Here is a 25,894-nt window from a genome sequence, read left to right on the forward strand (position 1 = left end):
TCATAGGAAAAAGGGTGAACTAAAAGCTGTTGTACTCTTGGTTTCCCCCTTGACTCTGTCCATACAAGATTGTCCATTCTCAGTGGATCTGCTCTACGTGTAACCTAAGTTGTCAAGAGGGCCTGGGGTCAACCCCTTATCCCAGGCCAGGATCCCAGCTCAGGTGCCATGGCCCTGCTGCTCTGACAAATGAAACTAGGTGTATGTATTAAGGTAATGCTAATTACTATAATAAACTGTAAAATACATAATAGCTGAAAGACATCAATTTAAATTTGAATTTCAAATAGTTTTAGTATTACTATGTGCTGTGCAATATTTGGGATATACTTATATTAAAAATTGTTCATTACTTATCTGAAATTCAAATTTAACTGAATGTCCTGCATTTTCTTTGCCAAGCCTACTCAAGACATCAAAGGTTTTGGGGCTTGTTTTTTATATTTATTTATTTATTTGGCTGCGCCAGGTCTTAGTTGCAGTATCTGGGTTCAAGTTCCCCTGCCAGAGATTGAATCCCAGCCTTGGGAATGGGGAGTTCTAGCCTCTGGACCACAAGGGAAGTTCCTGACATCAAAGGTTTTTTTTTTTTCTTGTTTATATAAAGCCCACATTGGGAGTTCTCAGTAGACAGGTAGCCGCCCTCCAAGGCTCTTTCCATCTTGGCTGTGTCATTTTCATCACTCAGTTTTCAAGGTATCTGTAGGCTCATGGGGCCAAGTCACAGAAAAGAGAAAGGCCTAGAGAATTCTACATGGGAGTCTTTATGGGTCGGTCCTGGTAGCGGCACAAGGGACTTCTGATTACAATCCATTCATTGGCCAAAACTCAATCACATGGCCTGTACCTGGCAGCAGGGTAAGCTGAAAAATGTAATCCAATGTGTGCTCAGGAAGATATCTGGAAAACAGCTAGCCAGTCTCTGCCACATTGGGTAAGAGCAGAACTAACCTGTCAGTGCTGGTGCCTAATCTCCTGTGCTAGTTTCAGGCTTAGTCAGCAGTCCTCCACCCACTGAGGTCCCCAGCAGGAGATCAGATGCTTCTTCTCAGCCCTGGACTAGTTAACTAATAGCCACAGGGATTAGGGGTACAAGGCCACTGTAGGAGAAATAAGCTTTACCATGAATTCATATCAGTTCATTTTGATCCAGTGAAATTTAATAAATATTTATTAATGCTCTTAGGATACTGAGAAAAGCTTGGTTCTAGGCCCCCAAGGGAGACATAAACTGATCTAGAACCCAGTTATATCCTCAAGAAGCTATATACAATTAAATTCAACAGCTATCCTCCACCCTTAACTATATCCTTTGGATTTTTCAAAAGCTGATGAAAAACCCATAGGTACAAAGAATTCTGCCCTAAATGTTAGGGTACAGAATGGTTCCTCTTCTAAATTCCTGAAACTTTTGGTGTCTATGTCCGTTTATTCATTCATTCATCCATGCGTATATGCATTCATTCAATGCTCATTCGTGAACATTGATTGAGACCTCCTCTGCTTGACAGTGTACAGGCTCTGAGGACGGGGATGGGGAATCTAAGTTGAACAAGACTGAGACCAAGCCTTCCAGAAACTCTCAAAAGAAGGAGTGATCAGAATGCATATGATTCAGCCAGATACAAGGCAGATGGTGGTCAACATGGAGAGGAAGGAGAAATTAATTCTAACTGGAGGGTGGAGTGGAGAACACTGCATCAAAGATCCAACAAGGGGGACTTAACTGGTGGCCCAGTGGTTAAGACTCCATGCTTCCAGTGCAGGGGGCTCATGCTTGATCCCACAGGTCACGTGGCAGGGAAAAAAAAAAAAAAAAAAAGCCCGAAGATCCAACAATGAACTACCCAGAGACAAATGAACCTGCCCTGCAGACAGGGCCTCAGGCAAAGTGTCCACAACTCCCTTCACGGGCATCCGCTTGTCTCCCACCTACTCAGGCCCAATGGGAAAAAAGGCAGTGAGCTCTCCTCAAGGGAGAACTCCAAGGCAGTCTCTCATTTTATCTTAAAAATCACACAAAATTTGAATTCCACTCCACAGGATACTAACGTTTGTTTTGCTGTGATAATTTTAACATAATTGGCTTAAATTACCTGTCATTGAGTAAAATCATTTCATCTTGTGGCTTATGTACCCCCAACATACCACTTCTGTTTGGAGAGTACCTTTTTGGGAAATTTGGCTTCCCAGCTGGTTGAGCGGTAAAGAATTCGCCTGCCAGTGCAGGACACACAGGAGATGCAGGTTCGAACCCTGGGTGAGGAAGATCCACTGGAGAATGAAATGGCAAACCACTCCAGTATTCTTGCCTGGGAAACCCCGTGGACAGAGGAGCCTGGCGGGTTACAGTCCATGTGATCACAAAGAGAGACTGGGCATGAATGCATGCATTTTCCAGAAATTTAGCTTCTGCAAGCGTAGGACCAGAAATTCAGTTTTCACTTATTTTATCTCTTCTCTTTTCTCCCTCAGGATATAGAAAAGATGCCACTTTAAGGATTCTGAGACTAGCCATATGCTTTGTGAACACATAACACGATAACCATTGATGAATTTCGTATTAAACAGGCTAGTTTTCACACACTTCTCTCACATCTGGTAAGAAATATACAAAATAATACAACTTGGATACGAGTTGTTATTTCTGGATGGTGGTGCTTCTGGGGACACCTTCAAGGAGCATGACCCTCCTCCTACAGGTCCTTCTAGATTGTGCAGGTGGCTCCCGCTGTAAAACAGCTGCCCTGGATTCCAACGTGCAAAGTTAAACCCCTCACAATGTAAACAACTGACTAAAGTTTAAAAGCACAAGAAAATGTTACATATTTCCCTTCTTCCTGACCTCCCCACAAAGAAACACCAAAGCTTAAAAAAAAAAAAAATCCTGTTTCTGATGAAGACTCAGGGGTTAATTTTCAGCATGGTGCCTGGGGATTGCAGGCTTCCCTTATGGCTCAGCTGGTAAAGAATCCGCCTGCAATGCGAGAGACCTGGGTTTGATCTCTGGGTTTGGAAGATCCCCTGGAGGTAGGGCATGGCAACCCACTCCAGCACTCTTGCTTGGAGAATCCTCATGGACAGAGGAGGCTGGCGGGCTGCAGTCCATGGTGATGCAAAGAGTTGGACGCGACTAAGCGCAGCACTGGGGATTTCACTGTGGGCCTCCCGTTACTTGTCATGAGAGTCTTGCTGCTTCATTTCATGCATACTGTATGCGCCCCTCGACAGCCACAAAATTTTAGTTTTGAAATTGAGGCCGTCTTTTTTAGAACAAATCAGATTACAAGAAAACGCCAAAACTACTGTGTTGGCCTGGGGCCAGGGTTTGTGCTTGTGTGTATCTGAAGGGGAGAACTGCCTTTCCCTGGCGTGCAAATGTCCCTTTCAGAGACAACAACATTAAAACATTATGCCCAAGAGCTGACAGCCATGGTTGTATGCCTCACCCCAAAGCTTTGTTTGGAACCCCATACAACCTGGCACATGGTTTGTGACACCCAGTGAAACACAGGGCCTCTCCCTAATAACCGGAGCCCTGCTGCCTGTCATTAAGGGATCTCTCTTATTAAGCGTCTCTTTTTTAAATGGCTGTCATCATCTGGTTCCAGTGTACATTAAATCCCATTATAATTATAAGCACACTTCCCCATAGCATCCATTGCAGATTTTATCCACACTGCCTACCCCCTCAGGGCATCTTTGCACTAATAACAACTCAGATTTGCTATTTGAGTTGACAACATTAGGTCCCAGCACTATTTGCAATATGCTGGTGGGAGAGAGAGAAGAAAAAGCTTTCTCTTCCTCAGTCACAAAATCTTGGGGTCACAGTGACCCAAGGCCTCTGGGGCTAAAAGAAATAACCCCTCATCTCTTTCCTTTGAAACACTCTCTGCCTTACAGAAAAGAAGGGCATTCTTAGTACCTGGAGGAGAAGCCTAGGTGTAAATATCACTAACCAGACATCCACTGGGAAAAGATGACAATTACTAGTCAAAGAAACTATCTTCTTATTTTCTTTTCTAAACTTCAAATAACCAGAAGCTACACCTTGCCTGATTTTTTTTTTCTCTGCTTTTTAGCGGGGGGATGAAAAGAAGTGGGATGAAATAATTAAGAAAAACAAAAGAAAACTATCAACATATGCACTGAGGGCAAATATGACTCTGCTTAGCTATTTTTTTTTGGTTGAGTCTCGTGGCTTACGGATTCTTAGTTCCCTGACCAGGGATTGAACCTGGGCCTCCTGCAGTAGAAGTGTGGAGTTCTAACCACTGGATGGTCAGAGAATTCCCGATTCTGCTTAGTGTTTAACATTATTGGTATCTATCTAGAGGATATCTCAGTGATGGCCGTGAGGCATCATAAGATCATTTGACTCCAAAAATGGACACAATAGGCTTTCTGTGTTTTTCCCCTCAAGAGTCCCCAGTGGGGTAAAGATCTGAGAGTATATGTGATGGCCTAAAGATCTCACCTGCCAATACAGGAAACCTGGGTTCAATCCCTGGGTCAGGAAGATCCCCTGGAAGAGGGCATGGCAACCCATTCCAGTATTCTTGTCTGGAGAATCCTATGGACGGAGAAGCTGGCGGGTTCCAGTCCATAGAGTTGCAGAGTCTGACTCAGCTGAAGTGACTTAGTATGCACACATGACTGCCTGGTGCATCTTCTGGTGGCAACCTGGAATTCTCCATTGTAGAGGAGACTATTTACATTTTTAATTTTTTTCCATTCAGGGCCTTTACTGCCAGCATCCTTCCTTGAATATTCTTCATTCCGTATCACAAGGTTTTGGAGAAATATGAAGTGGCTGCTTCTCCCCCAAAGACAGGAGTCTTTGATCTCATTTTCATGATAGGAAATTTTACCTTCCAATTTTAAGACTATTTTCCAACGAAGGAGCTGGAACAAAATGGTTTGGAACATTTTGTTAACCCTCAAGCAGAATACTCTAAACAACACAATCACCTTCTTCCTGGGCATCTACTTAATTAGAATTTTATTGTAATTCCAAACTCCTTTCTCAACTTTTGCTGAGATTTTTTTTTTTTCCCCCAGTACTGCACCACTCAGCTTTCGGCTTGCGGTTCTGACTGGGGAGTGAACCTGGGCCCGTCGGCAGTGAAAGTGTAGAGTCCTCACCGCTGGATCTCCAAGGACTTCCTTGACTGAGATTTCTGAGGAGGAAAGAAAGTGCAGAGATCTGGGCATCTAAGTCTGCCTCCTTGGTGGCCTGATTCAGTGCAGAACTGTTCGGTTCCCAGCTCGGCTGGCTGTTGCGGAGGCCTTGGTCTTTGTGGAATAAGAGGAGAAGGGAAATTAAAAGCCCTTGTTTCCTTTTTTTCATCTCACTAGAGGCTATATAGGAGCTTCCCTGGTAGCTCAGTTGGTAAAGAATCCGCCTGCAATGAGGGGAGACCTGGGTTCGATCCCTGGGTGGGGAAAGATCCCTTAGAGGAACGTATGGCAATCAGTCCAGTATTCTTGCCTGGAGAATCCCCATGGACAGAGGTGCCTGGCAGGCTATGGTCCATGGGGTCGCAAAGAGTTGGACACGACTGAGCGACTAAGCACAGCACAGAGGCTATATAATCTAGAAATTATGATCACGAGCTTTGAAGTTGGAATGGTCTGATTTAAGTCTTGGCTCTGATATTTAACAGCTCTGTAGTCTTGGGTAAAGTGCTTAACCTCTCTGAGCCTCAGGTTTCCCATCCATAGAAATGAGGGAAAGAACAATACTTGCATTATGAGAGTTGTTACAAGGATTAAATGAAACAATACAGGTCATGTGTGATTCACAGACAGTGCTCAGAATGAGGTATAATCCCCACGGTCTCCCTCCTGTAAGATCACTTAGACCTAATGTACCCTTCTCTTCACAACCTGAGTTCAGAAGGGCTGCTACCACAGGGAGGTACATGAGTAAAGGAGGAGATGAAGGGATAAGATGTTTTAGCGATGGAATTCCACCCAAAGGTCATCTCATCTGTTCCTCTGTTTCCAGCAGGATGATGTCCCTGGAAGATTGAAGTCTCTCCTATTTTTAGGATCTGTCAAAACTCATGTCCCAGTTTCTCTTACCACACCCAAGGAAAAAAAAAGTTAAAAAAAAATCTACTACAGATACATGAACATGAGAGAGAAAGAGAATGAGAGAATGAGAGTTTTCTGCTGTAATTTTCCATCCTGCTGGTTTTTAGGTGCTGCCATATGAAATCTCTGAACTGGAGATTCTCATCAGCCTTCCCGGGGCCCAAGGACACACAGCTCTGGCTATAAATGGTGCCAGTTTTGGTGGGGGAGCTGCTGCCACTTTATCTGGGCCCAATAAACCTTATCAAACTGCTGTGCAGCCAGCCTTCAGTGCTAAGTGGAAATGCTTGGAGCCCAACGCTGGCACTCAGCCCAAAGCCTCGCCTGCCTTCCTCCTTTTTTGTTACCTTCGCCACCTCTTAAATTCGGGCATTAATCTCTCTTTAACACTTACTAACAAGGGCCGGGCTTTTTAATGGGTCGAGTTTATGAAGCAAGGGAGATTTTCACATAGCGTGAGTATGGCATGGAGGTTGGGGGGGAGGGGTCCAGGGCCACAGAGGATTTCTTCTTTCCCATTGTTTCCCCAGAGAGTCTCCCTGCCTCTGATTGAGGATTAATAGGAGATTAGATCAGGGGTTAATTGTGTGCTTCGCCTCTTACCGCACTCAGGAGGGGCTAGTAGGTGGACGTGGAGAGAGGTAGCAACCTTCGGAAGGTACTATCTAGGCAGAAGCTAAATGCTTCAGTTAAATGCTTCCTTCTATTTCCCTGGTGAGGTGCTAGGACCATCCTCTCTCCTTCCATCTCTCTCCTCTTGTTCTCCTTGCGGATCAGTTCTTTTTTAAAAATTGGATTGTAGTTGATTTACAATATTGTTAGCTTCAGGTGCATAGCAAAGTGATGCAGTTATACATATATTTAGATTTTTTCCATTACAGGTCATTACAAGATACTTAATATAGTTCTGTGTGTGTGTGTGTTGTCTCTCAGTTGTGTCCGACTCTGCAACCCCATGGACTGTAGCCTGCCAGGCTCCTCTGTCCATGGAATTCTCCAGGCAAGATACTGGGGTGGGGAGCCATTCCCTTCTCCAGGGGACCTTCCCCACCCCAGGACTGAACCTGGGTCTCCTGCACTGCAGGCAGATTCTTTCCGGTCTGAGCCAACCAGAAACCCCTATAGTTACCTGTCGTCCTCGTGGTCCTGTCGTCCTCGTCGTCCTCAAGTCACTCAGTCGAGTCCGACTCTTTGCGACCCCATGGACTGTAGCCTGCCAGGCTCCTCCCTCCATGGGATTCTCCAGGCAAGAGTACTGGAGTGGGTTGCCATTTCCTTGTCCAGGGGATCTTCCCAACTCAGGGATCGAGCCGGGTCTCCTGCATTCCAGGCAGATGCTTTAACCTCTGAGCCATTTGTACGACACAGTAAATCCTTGTTGTTTATCACACCAGTTCTTTCTCAACTTTCCTTAAATTTCTTTCCTCTTACAGACTGTAGATCTTAGCTAGAAAAGTAGCCCTATCATAGACTGCTCTTTATTGTTCATCAGAATACCCAGGGACTGGGTTTTCCCTGGCATCCGTCAGACACTGCGGTGTAACTAACTCCCTTTCTTCACTTTCAAGTGGCTTCTCTCCCCCGACTCCTGCAGGCAGGTCTGAGCACTTTTCCTGCGAGGAGACAAGGACGGGCTTGCTGGGATGGAGCTGCCTGTTCTCGGGTCTGGTCCGTTAGCAGCTCTTGTGAACTCGGCTCAGTTCTGATGGAAACTCTGGCCAGCTGGCCTTGCCAGGCCGGAAGTGGATTTTTGCCTCTAGCGGGCTTCTGCCATCTTCCAAGACGCTTTAATTCTTGGGGCCTGACCCTCGGTTTGGGGCAGTGCCAGAGGGCGCATCGGGATACACTCATGCGTGTCTGGTGGGAAGCCTTTGACCCACCCCCTTGTCAGGGACAGGGTGGGGACTCCAGATTCCGTGATTGAAGCCCCGCATTGCGAAGATTGTATGACCTCCAGGGACGACTGTCTGGAGACCCAGCGAGGGCGCTCTCCACCACTACCCTCACCCTAGCCGGAAGTCAAGGTGTGTGCCCAGAAGAAGGGCGTTTTCCACCTCTCGCCCACCACCTTCGCCAAGTTCCAAGGAAAGGGTGAAGATGGGGGCTCTCCGCAGCCCGCGGAAGGGCGCATGTCTTCTGGTTGCTCTAGGGATTCCTGACCTCAGCTCCGCCCTCTAAAGTGGAGCGATCAGCAGAGAGGAGGCACTTTGGGGAGCCTGGAGCTTCTCCAGGCTCTCACTCGCCGCCCCCTGAAGACTTTGTCCCGAACTGAGCTCAGTTCTTGCGGAATTGCTTCCAGCCAAGGTTCCCTGGGGGCCGGGGGCGGGGGGAAGGGGGGCGGCGGCGCAAAGGGCGGGGGGGAAGTTTAGCGGATGCTCAAGACTGGCAAGAAGTTTCCCTCGCGCCTCGATCTTGGCCTCCAGGGGTCGCGACAGCTAAAATGGGGGCGTCTCCCCTCGACGACAGATCCCCGCGGGAGCCTCTGGCACTCGGTTCCCCTGGGCCCGCGAACTCTGCGCCTGGAGGCGAATCGCAGTCTGGATGCTCAGAAGGCCTGGAGGCCCCAAAGCGCTGGGCTTGGGTACCATGAAAACGAGCTTCTAAAGACGACGGCGGGGTCGAGGGGTGCCGTCCCGAGCCCCGAGAAAAAAGTGAAAGGCGAGATGACACGCACTCATGGGGCAAACGTTGGGAGAACAAAATTCTGAGCCTGGAAGCAGCAGGGAAACACAAAACCTGTTCCCACTGGAGATTAAAATTCTGGGGGTTGAAGATGGGGGCAGCTCCTCGCCCCTCATCTCCACTGCCCCCACTGAGACGCCCAAATCCCTGGTGCGCCTCTCCACGAGCTCCTCCTCTCCTCTCCGCCTGGCCGGTGAGCGGCGGCCGCCAGCGCCCCAGCAGCAGCTAGATGTCAGGCGAAGCCCGGCGCGCGGCGCGCGGGGAAGGGAGGGGGACTGCAGGGGAGGGGAGGGGTGGGGCGGAGAGCGCGCGCGGGCTCGGCCAGTGCGGGGGGGTGGGCGGGCTGAGCCGGGGAACGGCGCGGGAGGGGGGAGGGAAGGGGGGCAGCTGTGGGCAGGGAGCCGGGCTCGGCCGCCAGCACTAAAGATGGAGAGGCGCCGGGGCCTCGCAGGGGAGGGGGCTCGGCGTTGACGTGGGACGCGGCGGAGGCGCCGCAGCCGGTGGTGATTTGCTAACCTCGCAGCACAGAGGAGTTGAGGGCGATGAGAGCGGGTACTGCGAACTGCCGGGCGATGCCGCCGCTACCGCCGTGATACCGAGAGCAACAGTTCCCCAGCAACACCCCTCCCAGACAGAGGCACACACCCCCAAGAGGCACGCACACCCACCCCACGGCACCCGGCTCGGCAGCGGTGAGTTGGAGGCCAGGGAGAGGCGCACTGCCCAGAGATAGCTCTGCGCCCAGGCACCCCAGGGCTGGAGAGGTCTGGGGGGGGGGGGGGGCGCGCTCGCTTCGGCCACTCGACCGCTGGGCTTCTGCCTTATTTTATTCGGCTTGTTCCCTTCCTGCTGCTGCAGCCGTCGCCGCCGGCGGTTGGGGGTCGGCTGGAAGGGGGAGCCCTGGCTGTCAGCTTGGGCGCAGTTGCCTCCCCAACCTTTCCACTCCAGGGCACAGTCGGGGTGAGAAGTGGGGGCCAGAGCGGTCTGCGGGGCCGGGGGTCACAAGCGCAGGGCTGGGAATAGGAGGCTTTGTACCACCAGGGGCCGGCGGAGGAGCCGGGAGCCTGTGGGTGCTCATATGTATGCCGACCGGTGCGCGGGCGCGAGATAGGGCTGTGGTTTATTTGTGTGTTTATTCTCCCGCCAGCTGGGAAGCTAGGATCGGAGGAGTGGTTTTGGGGGCGGAGGGGAGCCGGACTGGGAGTCACTTGGGTTTTGTTTCTCTTTGGAAAACGTGGTGGGCTCCTTTTTCTTGATTGGACTTGATCCCCCCGGTTTTGGGGGGGAGGGGCTCCGTGGTGGAGCGCTGGAGTGTCTCCAGCGCTCCGGGCCCTCCTCGGCTCTCGGCGGGACCGGCTGTGGCGCCGGAGCTCGCTGTGCGCTCCCGGCCGCGCTCGGTGGGTGCTCCGCTCTGCACCTGATGCGTTCGGGATGCCTTTCCCACCCCTGCGCGCCGGCAGCTCGCTCTCACAGCCCCTCGAACACTCCCGCACGCGCTCGAAATGCGCACGATCTCGCCGGCCCGCGGACCCGCTGGAACGCACAGACGCGCTCAGCACCGACTCGCTGGCCGCTCCCCGGAACGCTCGCAACGTGCCTGGGCCGGGCGCGCCTGCTGCTGGCGCCACCCGCCCGAGGCCGGGGACCTTGTCCGCCGCTCGCGGGGATCCCCGCCCTGGGTTGGAGAGAGAGGGCCCTCAGATCCCTTCTCGCCTTTCCTCCCACAACTCGTCGGGCTTTTGTGCTTCCCCTTCGCCTCAAGGCGAGTCCGCCTTCTCGCCTCTCTCGCCCCAGCATTCGGCCCGCCTGAACTCTTGCCTTTCGCCCGGGTCTCTTTCGCTTTTCTTCTTTCCTAACCCAGCTCCCTTTCTCGTTGCCATCTGGTTTCCCCGGAAAAGTTGCTTCCCCAAGTTTGCTGAAGTCGTCTCCAAGTCTCCGGAGGGGGTGGCTGGAAACGGGGTGGGGGGTGAGGGGCGGGAAGGTGTGAGCGCGCGATCGATCCCCGGAGCTCGAGCTGGTTAGCGCTGGCTTTCCGCCGTGACGAGGGGCACGGCGCTGCAGCCAGCACCAGCCGGCTCCCGGGCGCCGAGCCTCGGGTTTCGGGGACGGCTGATCAGGGCACCCTGATTTCCTTCAGGACCCACGGTGCTTGCTTTGGGGAAGGAATTCGGGTAGACTAGCTTCCATTCTTTCGATTCCTACCTCCTAGTTCTCTGAAACCCAAAGTCTGCGGGGAAAGCGCATGGTGGCAAGGCGCTTGTGAATGGTCACCCCCCCCCCCCCATGGCCTCCGTTCTCACCCCAGGGTGGGGAGCAGAAGTGTCTTCTTGATTGACTGCCCTGTTAACCCTTTCTAAGTAAGATTTGTGGCCTGGAGTCAATAGGGTTCCCTTTGGGGGCGGAGGCCAGCAGTGTTCCAAGAGGAAGAGCCCTTGCTCTGCGTTGCTCCCAATTGATTTCACAGCAATATTGGCCACAGCAAGGCCGAGGCTGGGAGGGACTTGGGCCTGTGAGATCTTTCAGACACGCTTTAGACAGGTTTGGGAGACCCAGAGCCCTGTTACTGATCGCAAAGAGCACTTGGAGAGAGGCCTTTGTCTCCAGCTCAATCTTCCCTTCATGCTGGTAACTCACACCATAGATGCTGGTGCCAATATCACCTCTCACCCCTTGGAGCCAGGTGTAGCAGTCCAGCATCAATTCCTCTTTGGGTCATGGGACTTGCCCACTCCCGGGAGCCTGTGGGAGATCCTGGGGGTTTGTGTTCCCAGCACATGCACTCCTGGCTTTAGGGGTACCTGTTTTCTAGGATCTCTCTGTAGGCCCTTCAATCCCTAGCCTGCATATTACAGGTCCTCCTCACTACTGGGCACTTGTGGGCAGGAGATAAGTGCAGCACATTATATAAGTGTGGCACGTAATGTAAGTGTGGACACGTGTGCTTGGGACTTCCCAGGTAGTGCAGTGGTAAAGAATCACCTGTTAATGCAGGAGATGCAGGAGACGTGGGTTCAACCCCTGGGTGGGGAAGATCCGCTGGAGGAGGAAATGGCAACACACTCCAGTAGTCTTGTCTGGAAAACTCCGTGGTCAGGAGCCCGGCAGGCTACAGTCATGGGGTCACAAAGAGTTGGACACGACTGAGCATGCACGCACGCACGTGTGTTAACTGTTTCTGTTTCTTTGGCTGGTGCACGCACATACATGCACACTACACAGCTGAGGTTTTGGATTACTTATACAGTCACTTTGAGGTACCCATGATTGGGAGTGAGCCAAGCTAGTTCATAGACTATGTGTGTGTATTTCTCTTAGGGCTTAAGGAGAGGGTCAGGGCGTGGGTTCATCAGCCATTGGCAACCCTGAGAAGAGTGGAAGGGTAGAAACCCAGGAAGGCATTAACTGAGAGTGAAAAGGTGGGCTGGAGGAGGAGAACCTTGCCTGTAGATTTCTTTGAGCTGCTACTCTAGGCTGCTAGCCCCAGCTTGGCTAGGTGTTGTTCCTGGGGCTACCACAATGAGGCAGGATTTAGAGAAACTTTGTTTTGAAGATGAGATTTGCTGCACAGGGGGTTGAAAGTGAAGTTGAGTGCTTACACTGACTAGAAGAGGGGGTTAAATTCTTACTCATTTAAGTTAAGCACTGGGCATCTTCTCACAATCAATGTTGACTTTGCACAGGAGCCCCCCACGCTCAGATTTAAAGCTCAGGACTCACAAGACTCCACAGTAATTTTCATTTTACTTCTTCTAACAGATGTCATAGACCAGTGAATTAGGCCTGTGTTATACAGCAGAACCTTCTCTTTACTCCCATCATTCTTGGGCCTGTAAAGGCAGTCATGTAGATTTCTAGGAAGCCCTTCCCCCCTGTTAAAATCTCCAGGACTGTCTTGCTGCAGGTTTGGGGCAGGGGCTATTGATTGAATTCTTACTTTTAGGGACAGTAACTAATCTATCTTTTGTTCTTGCATCTCTTTTGCCTCTTTCCTCATTTCTCCCCTCTAGCCCTTGCCATTGGCCCAGGAAACGCACCCTGCCCCGCCACGCAGAGCCAGGAAGGAAAGAGAGCCTCATGCCTAAGCCTCGGGGAGCACCATGGATCTGACAAAGATGGGCATGATCCAGCTGCAGAACCCTAGCCACCCCACGGGGCTCCTGTGCAAGGCCAACCAGATGCGGCTGGCCGGGACGCTGTGCGATGTGGTCATCATGGTGGACAGCCAGGAGTTCCACGCCCACCGGACTGTGCTGGCCTGCACCAGCAAGATGTTTGAGATCCTCTTCCACCGCAACAGCCAGCACTATACTTTGGACTTCCTGTCTCCCAAGACCTTCCAGCAGATTCTGGAGTATGCATACACGGCCACGCTGCAAGCCAAGGCGGAGGACCTGGATGACCTGCTGTACGCTGCCGAGATCCTGGAGATCGAGTACCTGGAGGAGCAGTGCCTGAAGATCCTGGAGACCATCCAGGCCTCAGATGACAACGACACGGAGGCCACCATGGCGGAGGGCGGGGCCGAGGAGGAAGAGGACCGCAAGGCGCGATACCTGAAGAACATCTTCATCTCGAAGCATTCCAGCGAGGAGAGTGGCTATGCCAGTGTGGCGGCCCAGAGCCTCCCTGGGCCCATGGTGGACCAGAGCCCTTCCGTCTCCACCTCATTTGGCCTTTCCGCCATGAGTCCCACCAAGGCGGCAGTGGACAGTCTGATGACCATAGGACAGTCTCTCCTGCAGGGGGCTCTTCAGCCGCCCGCCGGGCCCGAGGAGCCGACCCTGGCCGGGGGTGGGCGGCACCCTGCGGTGGCTGAGGTGAAGCCGGAGATGATGCAAGTGGATGAGGTGCCCGGCCAGGAAAGCCCTGGGACCGCGGAGTCTAGCATCTCAGCTGGGATGGGGGACAAGGTGGAAGAAAGGGGCAAAGAAGGGCCCGGAACCCCTACTCGGAGCAGCGTCATCACCAGCGCCAGGGAGCTGCACTACGGACGTGAGGAGAGTGCTGAGCAGCTGCCGCCTCCGGTCGAGGCCGGCCAGGGCCCCCCCGGCCGACTGGAGCCCCCTGCGCCCCCAGCTGAGAAGCACCTGGGACTCTACTCCGTGTTGCCCAACCACAAGGCCGATGCCGTGCTCAGCATGCCGTCCTCGGTGACCTCGGGCCTCCACGTGCAGCCCGCCCTGGCTGTCTCCATGGACTTCAGCACCTACGGGGGTCTGCTGCCCCAGGGCTTCATCCAGCGGGAGCTGTTCAGCAAGCTGGGGGAGCTGGCTGTGGGCATGAAGGCCGAGAGCCGCACTGTCGGGGAGCAGTGCAGTGTATGTGGCGTGGAGCTTCCTGACAACGAGGCCGTGGAGCAGCACAGGTAGGCCCCTCTGCGCCCGTCACCCCCTCCCGGAATTTCTGGCCTCCGCCCCGCCTTCGTTCCCAGCTGTCCCCTAGTCCTGGGGCCTGGCTCCCTTGTTCTCTTTGCTATTTGTGAAAAAAATCCCTGGAAAGATCACTTTCCAGGTCTGTTGAGAGACCTTGGGGTCTTTCCTGAACATGGGGGAACTTAGGCGCCCAGTTCCTTTAAAAAAAATTTTTTTTTCGATTTTTATTTTATCAATTTTTAGATCACGTCAAGTGGCTTACAGAATCTTAGTTCCCTGACCGAGGATTGAACGTCTGCCTTCAGTAGTAGGACTGCCAGGGAATTCCTTTCGCCCAGTCTTCACTAAGCTCTTTGCGTTCTTTTTGCATCTGGGCTCCTGATTTGCTTTTCCTGCTGCTGAGTCTTCTCTCCTCTGCCTGGAGAGACTTCTGAAGTGGAGGGAGGGAAAGGTGGGGTGAGGAGGAAGGGCCCACGGCCGGGGCCTGGCCACTCCGTTGGGTTTCAGGTACCTGAGTTCCCTTGTGGTGGTTCCTGCCAAGGCTGGCGTGTCTGCAGCTCAGGAGGAGGGGAGGGGCTGGAGTCTGCTTAGACCCAAGAGCAGCTGCAGTCCCAAACGTTGTTCCTGGTGAACCTTCATCACCAGGAATGTTGCCTCCTCTCCCTTTTCCTTCTCTGACCTTGTAAACACGTTTTAGGGGAGCTGATTTAAATTCAAGGGAGAAGGATGGGTATGAGAAACATTAGTTTTGCAGCTTGCAGTCTTATACTTAACCCATCCCTACTCACATTGAATTAAATACCACTTTGGGCCAGCATCAGCTTCCCTCTGGCTTCTGTTTCCTTCTCTGTGAAATAGCTTTTATGACATGCCTGCTCCAATTGCTTTTCGTGGAGTCATATTTTTGTTAACAGCAGTTTTCCCAGGTAGATGATGTTCTTGTTCATAGGGAGATAATAAGACCTTTTCCCAGGGTCGTGTAGATACTGAGAGGCAGAGCTGGATTCAAATTCAGGTCTTAACCTTCTTGCACTTTGCTGCCTCCCAGAGTTATTCAGTCCGAAAGAGTGTCTTGTCTGCACAACGAAGGGTTTTGAAATTGCTCATCAGAAGTGGAGTAAACACAGAGGGAATCTGTAGTGAGTTTGATGTGCCCATCACATCACCCTCCAGTTCCTGGGTCAGGCGAGGGGTGTCAGGAAATCCAATTTCTCTTTGTCATCTGTGATAACATTTCCCTGCACACTTCTTGCCTGCTGTGCTTCAGATCTTGGGTGGATTCTTCAGTTTGCACTCCTTCCTCGCTGCCCCCCCCATTCTTCTGTTGACCGTTCAGGAGGGGGTGTGGGGGAGAGGAGGTAGGGGCATGGAGTTGGAGGCACCTGGAGGTTATCTGATTCCACCAAGCTGAGTCAGAACCTCCTCCAACACCACTTACCTTTTGGAAAGTGCCGCTGAGCTCCACGTAGCCGATTCTCTTCCGGTCGGGTGCAAAACATAACCGCCACTAAGGTGTGTCTTTGTGATGCTTGTACTGCTCAGAAACGGACCGAGGTTGTGTTTGTTTTTGCTCACACTTTCCTAAAGAGGAAACCCTCTCCCCAGACTTGACCAGATACATTGATCGCCTTCTCCGGATGTGAATTATTTCAGTTACGTGCTATGAGAAATGGGGTATAGTGGAAAGTAATTTTAAAATGGAGATTTCGTTGACGTATAACAGTTTCAGGTGTATGATTCGGTATTTGAATATTTTATGAAATGATCACTATGATAAGTTGACTTAGTTAAAGTCCATCACTCTAGATAGTCAGATAATTTTTTTTCTTGAGCACTTCTAAGACCTACTCTTTTAGCAACTTTCATTATGTAATGCAGTGTTGTTAACTATAGTCATCATGTTGTATGTTATAACCCCAGGACTCATTTATTTTTTGAATACCTTCGACTACCTTTTCCCATTTTCCCCAACCCCTGTGCTCTGGAAAGTAGGTTTTTTGCTTCTCTTTACCTGAGAGGGCTGCAAAAGATGTTACTCTCCCAGGAGTTTTCTGTGGGACCCTTGTTCCTCTGGGGAGAGCTGGAGGGTTGGCTGTGTTCTACACCTCGCTCCCCACCAGAGCATGGGTAACAGAACTAGCCGTGTCTAGCACTGAGAGCTTGGCAACGTTATGTAACCTTTCTGGGTCTTGCTTTACTTTCTTTCAAATGGAGGAGTTCTGCAGGGTGGGGTGCTGGATTAACGAAGTAACATCCAGAAATCCCTGGAGCTGCGACTGGCACTTAGTAACCAAGAGGGTGAGGGCTGGACCCTCAGTCCCCCGCCTTGCTTGGGTCTCATCTCTGCTTTGCCCTCGCGGCTCTGAGTTCTACAGTGTGGTGTCCATGGCCCTGCCATCGAGGGGTTGAGTTGACTGGGAGGTGGTGCAAAGGATGTCGCTGTCCTTCTGAGCTTGTGATGGTGAGCCGCTGGTCCTGGCATCCTTGGCGTCATGCCCTGGGCTGCTGACACAGGAGAATGTGCTATTAACTGAGGGTGGAAAGTGGGCTGCTGCCGCCCCATAGGCTGGAGCCTGGGGCTGTGCCCTGGGTGGAAAACTGTGGGGTCCGAGGAGATCAGGGACGGAGAGAATGTTCCCGCATGCTTTCCTCCCTCGCTCTCACTGGCAGCCCCTGGCTCCCAATCTGACATGCTTTCAGGAGGCTTCACCTCTCTCCCTCTCAGACCTCCAGGATGAAGGTGCTGCTTCCCAATTTCCTGCTGTTCTCTTGTGTAAAGCTGCCAGCATAACACAAACAAAAAAGTCAAGGCAAAACAATCAGAGTGGGAGATTTTGATGTCAGGAGGCTGTGAGTGTGATAGTGAAGAACATGATGAAATAACAGGCTACAGGATTTATTTTATTCTGTTGGTAAACCAGTAGGCTAGAGCTTTGGTAAAGGTTAGGTACCTGCTTGTGGTAGTCCCTTTTCTTCTTGCGGGGTGGGGTGGCAGGTGATGGGCAGAAGGGCACGGAGAGGAAGGAGGGGGAGAGTGCAGGGAAGGGAGGCAGGCAGGAAGGTGTGTGATAGAATCACATCAGTGTGCTTTCCTTGTGACTTGCTTCCAAGCTGGGGAGAGGGGAGCCTGTTGGGGTGACAGACAGCTGGAGTGAAACTTTGTAAACTTATGGTCCCTGCAGTGCATGGTGAGATGTAACAGCACTGTCAGATGTGGCCTGATGGATTGATGGGAAGCCCACACAGAGATGCTACCTGGGTAAATCAAATGGGGCTTACCTGCCTAAAGTATCCGGAAGGAAGTCAGAATAGTCAGAGGGCCTGCTGGATAAGCAGATCTGTCTCCAGGCAGATGCAGGAGCAAGTGCTGGATTCTAAAACCTCCCCAGCAGGCTCACATCGCAGAAGATAATGTCTGAGGGAGGGAGGGTCTCTTTAGTGTTGGACTCTCCTTCTCTAAATTTCCCTGGTGGCTTAGATGATAAAGAATGTGCCTGCAATGCGGGAGACCTGTGTTCAGTCCCGAGGCTAGAAAGATCCCCTGGAGAAGGGAATAGCAACCCACTCCAGTATTCTTGCCTGGAGGATTCTGTGGACAGAGTAGCCTGGCGGGCCCCAATCCATGGGGTCTCAAGAGTCGGATACGACTGAGTGAATAGCACTTTGTTTAAGCTTGGTCTCTGTTCTGTCTCCTCTCTCCCTGGAAGGCTGGGCCTGTTCTGCATGTCTGGATCTGATCTGGGGACCAGCTGAACTAGGCCAGGTGCACAGTCTCCTTCTCAGAGCCACGTACACGTGATAAGATTATCGGGAATAATGTGATTGACTTAGGAGTCTCCCCAGGCTCATGAGCCTAAGTCTTTTTTCTTTTTTATGGCCATGCTGCGTGGCTTGAGGTATCTTAGTTCCCTGACCATGGATTGAACCCTCGTGCCTCCTGCAGTGGAAGTGAGTAGTCCTGACACGCTGGACTGCCAGGGAATTCCCAGCCTGGTCTTAATACGTTTCTGAATTAAAGTGCCGCAGAATCAGGGTGGGATCTGGCTTCCCAGGAACCTCTGCATCTTCTGCAGACAAGCCCTTGGATCAGCACTGTGTGTCCTGCACACACACAGGAGGAGCTCTTGTCTGGTTCTTGCAAGCATCCTCGGAAACCCCAGAGGTGGTCCCAGCCCTGTCTCTGCACTCAGGACTGCAGCCCTGTTCAGAGGCTTCTCAGGCCAGGTCCAGAGTGCATGACCGTGTCGCTGAGCCATCAGGTCCTGCCTGGCCCTTGCCTTGGCCTCTTTCAGGTGGCCAGCTGTATGGTTTTCAGTGGTTGACCATGTAGAGGGCTGGTAACTGTTGACCTTGGTTTAGGCCACTTGGAGAATTTAGTTGTTGCCCTGAATTCTTGGTCCCTTCTCATCATTCTGCCAGCTTTAGGCACCGCTGAGGTCATACCAGATTCTATTTGGAAGAGAGCCTCCAGTGGGATAATGATAGCCGTGGTAGTAATATTTTAATGTACTTGAATTTATTTTTATTTATTTTTTGACCGCGCCATGGCACCCCACTCCAGTACTCTTGCCTGGAAAATCCCATGGATGGAGGAGCCTGGTAGGCTGCAGTCCATGGGGTTGCTAAGAGTCGGACATGACTGAGCGACTTCACTTTGACTTTTCACTTTCATGCATTGGAGAAGGAAATGGCAACCCACTCCAGTGTTCTTGCCTGGAGAATCCCAGGGACGGGGGAGCCTGGTGGGCTGCAGTCCATGGGGTCGCACAGAGTCGGACACGACTGAAGCGACTTAGCAGCAGCAGTTGCAGCACGTGGTATGCAGGATTTTAGTTCCCCAACCAGGGGCGGAACTCATGCCCTCTGCAGTGGAAGTGCAGATTCTTAACCACTGGACCACCCGGGAAGACCCAGCAGTAGTATTAATAATGCCTTTTATCAGTTGCCCCGCTGTTTCCTTTGCAAGGCACCTGTTTTAGGAATATTTGTTTATTTTTGTCTATACTGGGTCTTTGATGCCGTGTGGACCTTTCTCTAGTTACGGTGACCAGGGGCGGCTCTTCGTTGCAGTGCACAGGCTTCTCACGGTGGTGGCTTCTCTAGTCGTGGAGCATGGTCTGTAGGGCTCACGGGCTTCAGTCGTCGCAGCACGTGGGCTTGGTAATTGCGGTTCCCTGGCTCCAGAGCGCAGGCTCAGTAGTTGTGGCGCCTGCGCTTAGTTTCTCTGCGGCATGTGGGATCTTCCCATACCAGGGCTCGAACCTGTGTCTACTGCATCGACAGGCAGATTCTTAACTCCTGAGCCACCAGGGAAGCCCCTGCAAACCACCTTTAATGACTTTATCTCTCTTAACCTCCCAGCCTCCCCTCAGGGGGTGCAGGTCTCTCATTCCACACCGGTGATGGTGAAGTCGTCTGAGAACCTCTGAAAGCTAAAAACGCTTTGTGTAAGTTTGCAGCGAATTCATTTAGTGGCAAAACCTGATGTGAACTGAACTGATGTGAGGCTATATTTATCTCGCCTATTTTGAATATTCATATGTTTTGCCGCAAAAATATTAATGTGTTTGATTACGGAGTGGTTCCCTAGACTACTCTGGGCCTGGTGTACACTCAAGGCCCCATAGTACCTTTTAAAAATCTGAACAGTTCAGATTTCCAAAGCACCAAGGATTTGGGTAAGGGATTGTCACCGTCATCAGCTCCAACTTACAGATGAGGAAAATGGGCTGTGAGTGAGTAAGTGACATGCCCAAGGTCACATAGCTATCTATAAATGGCTAGAGACAGGAGCTCGGCTCTCCTTCTAATTCGCAGTCCCGGGTGCCCCACGCCAGGCCTTATAAGCACATGGGCATTGCCATTCTAGGTCAGATCCATCTGACCTAGTCTTTGGGTGCCAATGCCATCCCTAAGATACCGCCGTTGGAGGCTGCCACTCTTCTTCCTTGACGTCAATCCTAAAGGTCAGGTGGAGCCCGGCGTCTCTTAATAGCTATTTACGGCTGCTCTGTCATTCACAGATTTGCCCAAATCCTTGCTGAAACCATTTCTGTTTCCAGGAAGTATCCTTTGGGGGATGATGCACGACTTAAGTTTATAAGCTCCTGGGCTCCTGGAAATCTAGTCTGTTCAGGAGGTCACTGGCTGGGAAGATGGCTTTGTGGTGCTGTGTCCTGCCGTTTGGGAGGCTGGTTCTGTATTTTTTGTTTTTCAGTTCTGTCTCTTTTTTTAATCTGGAGTTTAATGTCTTAATTTGTAAAACCAGGCCCTTGGATGAGCTATTTCTGGTTTGTTTAACTCTTAAAAAAAACAAACAAACAAACAAAAAAAACTTCTCCTTTGCTCCTTTGGCACTCGCTTATATCTTCATGAAGTCATTTTGGTTATTTGAATTTTGCTCTGTTTTGGAATCTGGTTTGGCAGTCAGCCAGCTGAAATAGAGGGTCAGTTTGATTTGATTGTCTGCTCTGACTTTGTTTTTTAATGCTTCAACCTGCTTAGGGTTACTGAGTCATCTGCAATATAGACTGAACTCTTGGGAAGTTTGAAGATGAGTTCTTTTACTTTCTTTCTAATGGAAGAAAGTTGCCTACTCTTTCATCTCAGTGAAAAGTTCCATTTTAACTCGCTGTCACTATTGGTTGGAGCTGCTAATTGCTAGAAGGAGAGGGGAAGAAAGCTTTAGTTCAGCAGTACTTTTCCCTCCTGCTTGTTCTAGGAAAGCTATTTATGACTCTTTAAAATAGTGATTATCCTAAACTGTTAAAATCAAACCTCCATTCACAGCTCGGATTTCTTGCTAATTCAGGGGAAAAACATTTCCAGTTATTTTAATTCAAAAAAATTAATGACTTTAAAACAAGTCCAACCGAAAGCCCACGTGTGAGACATAAAAAGTCTTGCTAAATGAATACAGGCGTGCCTCAATTTGCCCATTGGAAGGTTCTGGAATTTTCCATGATAAGTAAAGGTTTTTGTAGTCAAATTCTGTTTTGGCGGTTTTAAGTGAAAACTCTGACTCAGTGGCATCTATTTTGTTAGTAAGGAAAATCTACCTCCGCATCCCCGCTCCCCACCCTCCAGCACCACATTTTACACTTCGTGTTGGGCATTTTGAGCAACTTATACTATCTGGGTCAGAATCTCGATTTCACCACTTACCCGCTGTGTGACTATGGTTACATTACTTAACCTTTCTTTGCTTGTTTTGTCTGTAAGATGGGAATAATAACCCAGTACCTACTCACTGGGTTGTTGCAGGAATTAATCACTAAATATTTGTCATGAGCATGGAAGAATAGCAGAGAGCAAGTGTTTGCTGTTGTATTTTTGCTGGCAGTGCCGGGTAAAATTCGTATTCCTGTTGGTTGAGGTCCTGCTTGCCCTCAGAGGTGTCCATTTATCCAGCACCTGAAAACTGCTGGTGTTTTTGCAGCTAGTTCACCGTGAGCACCTGCATTTCCCCCCAAAAAGCTGATCTCTTGAGGCACTGTGGCCAGGGTACTCTTTGTCCCATTGACCTGAAGCCTGATGAGTCATTGCAGCCTTCTTTTAAATTTAGCTGGGCAGCACTCCACTGTCATCAGTTACGAATGCTGAGGCCACTCACCAACGCCGGGTCCTATCGCGTGTGCACGTGGCCAGGCCAGCAAATCACTGTGATGGGAGCACAGATGCCTCCTCACCCAGAGAAGTCTGGGCTTTGGGGGCGGCATGCTGCAGAGCCCCTTCCCGTCCCCACCCTACAGTGCAGGATGCTTCTAAGGGCAGATTCAGCAAATATCGCCTTGAGTGCTTGATACACATGCTAAGTGCATTCGTAGTCAGTATCTGCTCAGAACCTCTAGCCACCCGCTGGGGTTAGATATTTGTTTCCCACTCCCTGATGGGCAGAGGGAAGCCTGAGAGGTTAACGGACTGTTCCCTGGGGAGACGGTGAAGGGTGGCACCAGGGTTTGTGCCCAGGTCTCTGGCTTCACATTCATACTTCTTTCTACAATGTCCCGCTTGGATCTTCAGCCCCTGATGGAATCAGAAGGGAAGGGGGGATACAGGAAGGACCAGCTCCATGTTCCCTGAAGTTGCTAACCAGGAGGCTCACCGCTTGGCCGGATCTGGCCTCCTGGCTTTGTCCGGTGGCTTGAGAAGATGGAGGGAGAGTACTGATTACCTGGAAGGGTTTGTGTCTTAGGGGGCTAGGGTCACAGGAGTCCGTCATCTCTTACAGACACAGGGAGAGGCCAGCTTCTAGCGATAAAGGGGGTTTATGCTGACTTCAAAAACAGAAAAAAAGAGAGAGAAAAAGAAACCCACTTACAAAAATAAAAATCCCGTGCCGTTAATTTCATGCCAGCATAATCAGAAATACCCCTTTCTACTGTTTCCCCTTAAAAACCCCCGTGTCCTTATTATGCTGGCTCAGTCTGGAAAAACTCTGGTTGGGTTTTGCCTATGTGAGGCTTATCTCTGCAGCTGCCAAGAGAGAATCCAGTACTTGATCGTCAGCACGGAAACTTCGGCTAACAACTCACAGAAACCTGCTTGGTTCTAAATTTCTTGCCCTGTTTCAACTCTTGTCCTCAAGACATGACCTTCTTCGGCAGGGACAGAATGTGTCCAGCTTTGTAGTGGGAAGAATCCAGGTTAGATGAGAGAAAGAACTCCCTGAAACAGTGGGGGCATTACTGGTGATTTTATTAGAGTATGCAGTCACAGAAATGTGGATGGGAGGAGAAGGAGTCGTGGGCCATTGGAAGGAGTGTTTCGAGGTCTCCCCTCTTTAGGGTCATTTAGATCCTCTGAGGTGATAAGTAAGGGTGTATACACCAGGCATGCTAAGAATGAGACAGACACCCCGCCACCCCTGACTCTGCAGGCAGACAAGGTGTGTAGAGCAGGGGCATATAGACGGATCCCAAACTTGGGTTTGAATGCCCGTGCCTCATGGTGGATCTGGGCAGATTTGGGTAGATGGCTTCACCTGTCTGAACGGCCAGGTGCCCCTTCTGTAAAGTGAGGTTGTAGCCCCTTACCTCTCAATGTGGTGCCAACATGTTAAATGGGGTGCCGTGTAACATGAAACACCCAGCAGGAACTCACATGTGAGGCTGCCCCCAGCCCCCCCCCCACCCCTACGCTTCCCTCTTCTCCTGTGACCCCAGCCTGACAAGGGAGCCTCACGCTCCAAGCCCCCAGCCACCCTCTCCTGCCGTTGGCCTCTAAGTGGATTAGCCGAGCGTTGTGATCTTAGTGCCATTAGGCCTGTTGGCACAACTCTCCTTGCCATAGTGAGAAGCAGATGTGGCCGAGTGTAATGGCCCTCGGTGATCCATCAGGCCTGGAGCTGGGGGAAACATTATGAGTGTTAATTTGGGGGAGTCTTTTTATGGTAGCTGGGGGAAATGTGGAGGGATTGTTGGAAATGTATTTATTTAAGCCATTCAGCAGGTTAGATGCTGCTGGGGGTCTACAGTGGCTGAAGCTCCCACCTCCCTCCACCCCCCACCCCTCCTTTAAAGAAGGCCCCTCCCCAGCCCTGCAGCCCAGGCCTGATTGCTTCCAGAGTTGGAGAGACAGCTTAGCAGGCTCTTGTTTCTTGCCGATGTACCTTATTAGTAGCACCTGGCATCATAACCCGCTAATGGGAACCAGCGCTCTCCTCCTGCATGGCCAGTGACAAGTAGCCCTGTCAGCCGGAGCTCGCCGTGCGAGGAAGTTCCTATTAGCTTTATGGTCAGGAGAACTTGTCCTGTTCAGGAAATGAATGTTGCCGCTAAAGGTCCTCAGCCCTGACCCTGGCGGCGTAACCTGTGCGGGCTGGGGAGACCCCGCTCAGGATGCTTGGGATTTCAGCCCCTCTCTGGTTCTTGTCATATGTAAAGAGGGAATCATTGTGGTATGTTGCAGCCTTGAACTTTTTGATTTATGCAGCGAGGGCGACTTAACCGTTTCCATGCCTGGGCGGCCGTGTGGTGACAGAGCTCAGGGTGTGCGCCTAGGTGTTGGGGGGCGGAGGACGGAGCCCTCATGCTGGCTGGTGCAGTGGCTGCTGGAACGTCAGGAGGACACTTTGCTTGCTTTTCCTTCCTGGAAAAGCACCTTCAGGGGTGCTTGTTGCCTGCGGAAGGGTGAACTTGGGTTTGAATCCATTCTCTGCCTGTTTGGAGCTCCACAATAGATACCCAGCCACCCGCTTCCTCATCTGCACCAGGAAGTTAATAACGTCAATTTCCCGTGTGCTGCCATGATGATGTTCCTAGGACGGTGCACACGGGACCCCCGGGCCAGGCACGTGGCCTGGTCTCAGGGTGCAGTGTCGGGAGGGATGTGCTTGTTTCCTTTTTGCTCATCATAACATGGTTTGAAAAACGGAAGAGAATGGCAGAGTACTTTTTTCGAATATCAAGACCGTTTCTCTCCCTCATCACAGGCTCTACTCTTTACGGAAAGACTGCTTAGGTGGCTTCTCCTTCTGTCTTTTTGAACCTGTGAGTAACGTTTGTAAATGTGACATTTGTGGAGCACAGCAGCGTTTGACCTCATTCTCGAGGTGAACTCTGGCCTGACTCTTTGAGAAGAGGCGTTTGTGAGTTGTCTGGCGAAAGGATAGGCCGTCACTTTAGCTGCCGCTGCTGCCTTGCTAAAGGCCCTTGGTGACAAAGGGGTGAACTGCACCAGGGGCGCCAGGAAAGGGTGGGCCTGGCGGGGGAGGGAGAGCTGGGACGGGACGCCTCCGGAACTGCGAAACAGACCTGTCCCTCCGTCTCTGGCGTTTACGGCATCGTTGACAGTAGTTCAAGGAAAAATAAAAATAAGTTCTTACCGACTGTGTGGTTGGGTGCAGAGTGAAGGACAGGCGTGGTCAGCGGTGGCGGCAACTGATGACCGCGGTAACTCTCTGTTACCCAGAGTTTTGGGGAGTGGGACCCTGGGTCGTTGCAGGGCACACACACTCTGGGAGGACGTTCTTACTCCCCTCAACCCTCTCTCCATCCTTTTACGTAAACAGCGGCTCCTGCCCCTCTTGGAACAGGTGAAAGCTGCTTTGAGGGCGTTTGCAGCGTAGGGATTGGAAATGTTCGATGCAAAAGTGAAATCGTGACAGTTGTCCCCTCGATTCTCTGCTAAATTAAGGATCCGCTAACATTTCTGAGTCTACCTCCTTATATACCCCCACCCCCGTCCCCTTGGCAGAAGGGATAAAGCCGGTACCTAAAAACAATGTGAAGCCGCTGCTAAATTGAGTGACTCTAAAAACATTTTTCTTTCCTTGAAGTTGAGCGTGGAAAACCAGGGCTGGACTCTTGAGCGCTGCAGACCCATTTAGGGCCCGGGGCTGGCCCCTTCCTCAGTTCCTAGCACAATGGTTTTCATTGCCACCGGCGCCCCCCACTCCTTCCCCCCTTCATAATTATCCACTATTTTACTTTTTGTGTCCTGACAGCTACAGAGTGGGTTTTGTGTTTTGAGCTGAGTAGCTGCTAAATATTCCCCAGAAGCCAGATTCAGTGGCTCGAGGGAGGGGATAGGCCAAATCTTGGCATCTCCTGTTGCAAAAAGTGAAAAATATTTCTGTTTGCAGTTAATTTTAGTGGCAAGCAGATCATGTTAACTGGACGTAATTGCTTCCAGATATGGCGGAGGGTTTTGTGTGTTGAGATGAAGGGTCTGGTAAGTGCTTACTTCCTGTGTAAATTAGCCTATTCCATTCAGACTTTCATTCTGGCCAGCCCTGG

General features: G+C 51.0%; 1 protein-coding gene across 3 annotated transcripts in view; it reads left to right on the forward strand.

Annotated features, from left to right (window-relative positions):
• The first annotated feature begins 9,233 nt into the window (after positions 1 to 9,233).
• ZBTB16 (zinc finger and BTB domain containing 16) overlaps positions 9,234 to 25,894 on the forward strand; it is a 202,833-nt gene continuing 186,172 nt past the window's right edge. Inside the window, exons 1-2 of one of the 3 annotated variants that reach the window (XM_027979221.2) lie at positions 9,234 to 9,476; positions 12,792 to 14,149. In XM_027979221.2, the coding sequence (XP_027835022.1) occupies positions 12,882 to 14,149 (1,268 nt within the window). In that variant the 5' untranslated portion in view covers positions 9,234 to 9,476; positions 12,792 to 12,881. Of the gene's footprint in view, positions 9,745 to 10,122; positions 10,182 to 12,791; positions 14,150 to 25,894 lie in introns of those variants that run through there. The other 2 variants (XM_027979222.3, XM_042232944.2) reach the window with 2 other exon arrangements.

The sequence above is a fragment of the Ovis aries genome, chromosome 15 (genome assembly GCF_016772045.2).
Source record: "Ovis aries strain OAR_USU_Benz2616 breed Rambouillet chromosome 15, ARS-UI_Ramb_v3.0, whole genome shotgun sequence".
Taxonomy (NCBI): domain Eukaryota; kingdom Metazoa; phylum Chordata; class Mammalia; order Artiodactyla; family Bovidae; genus Ovis; species Ovis aries.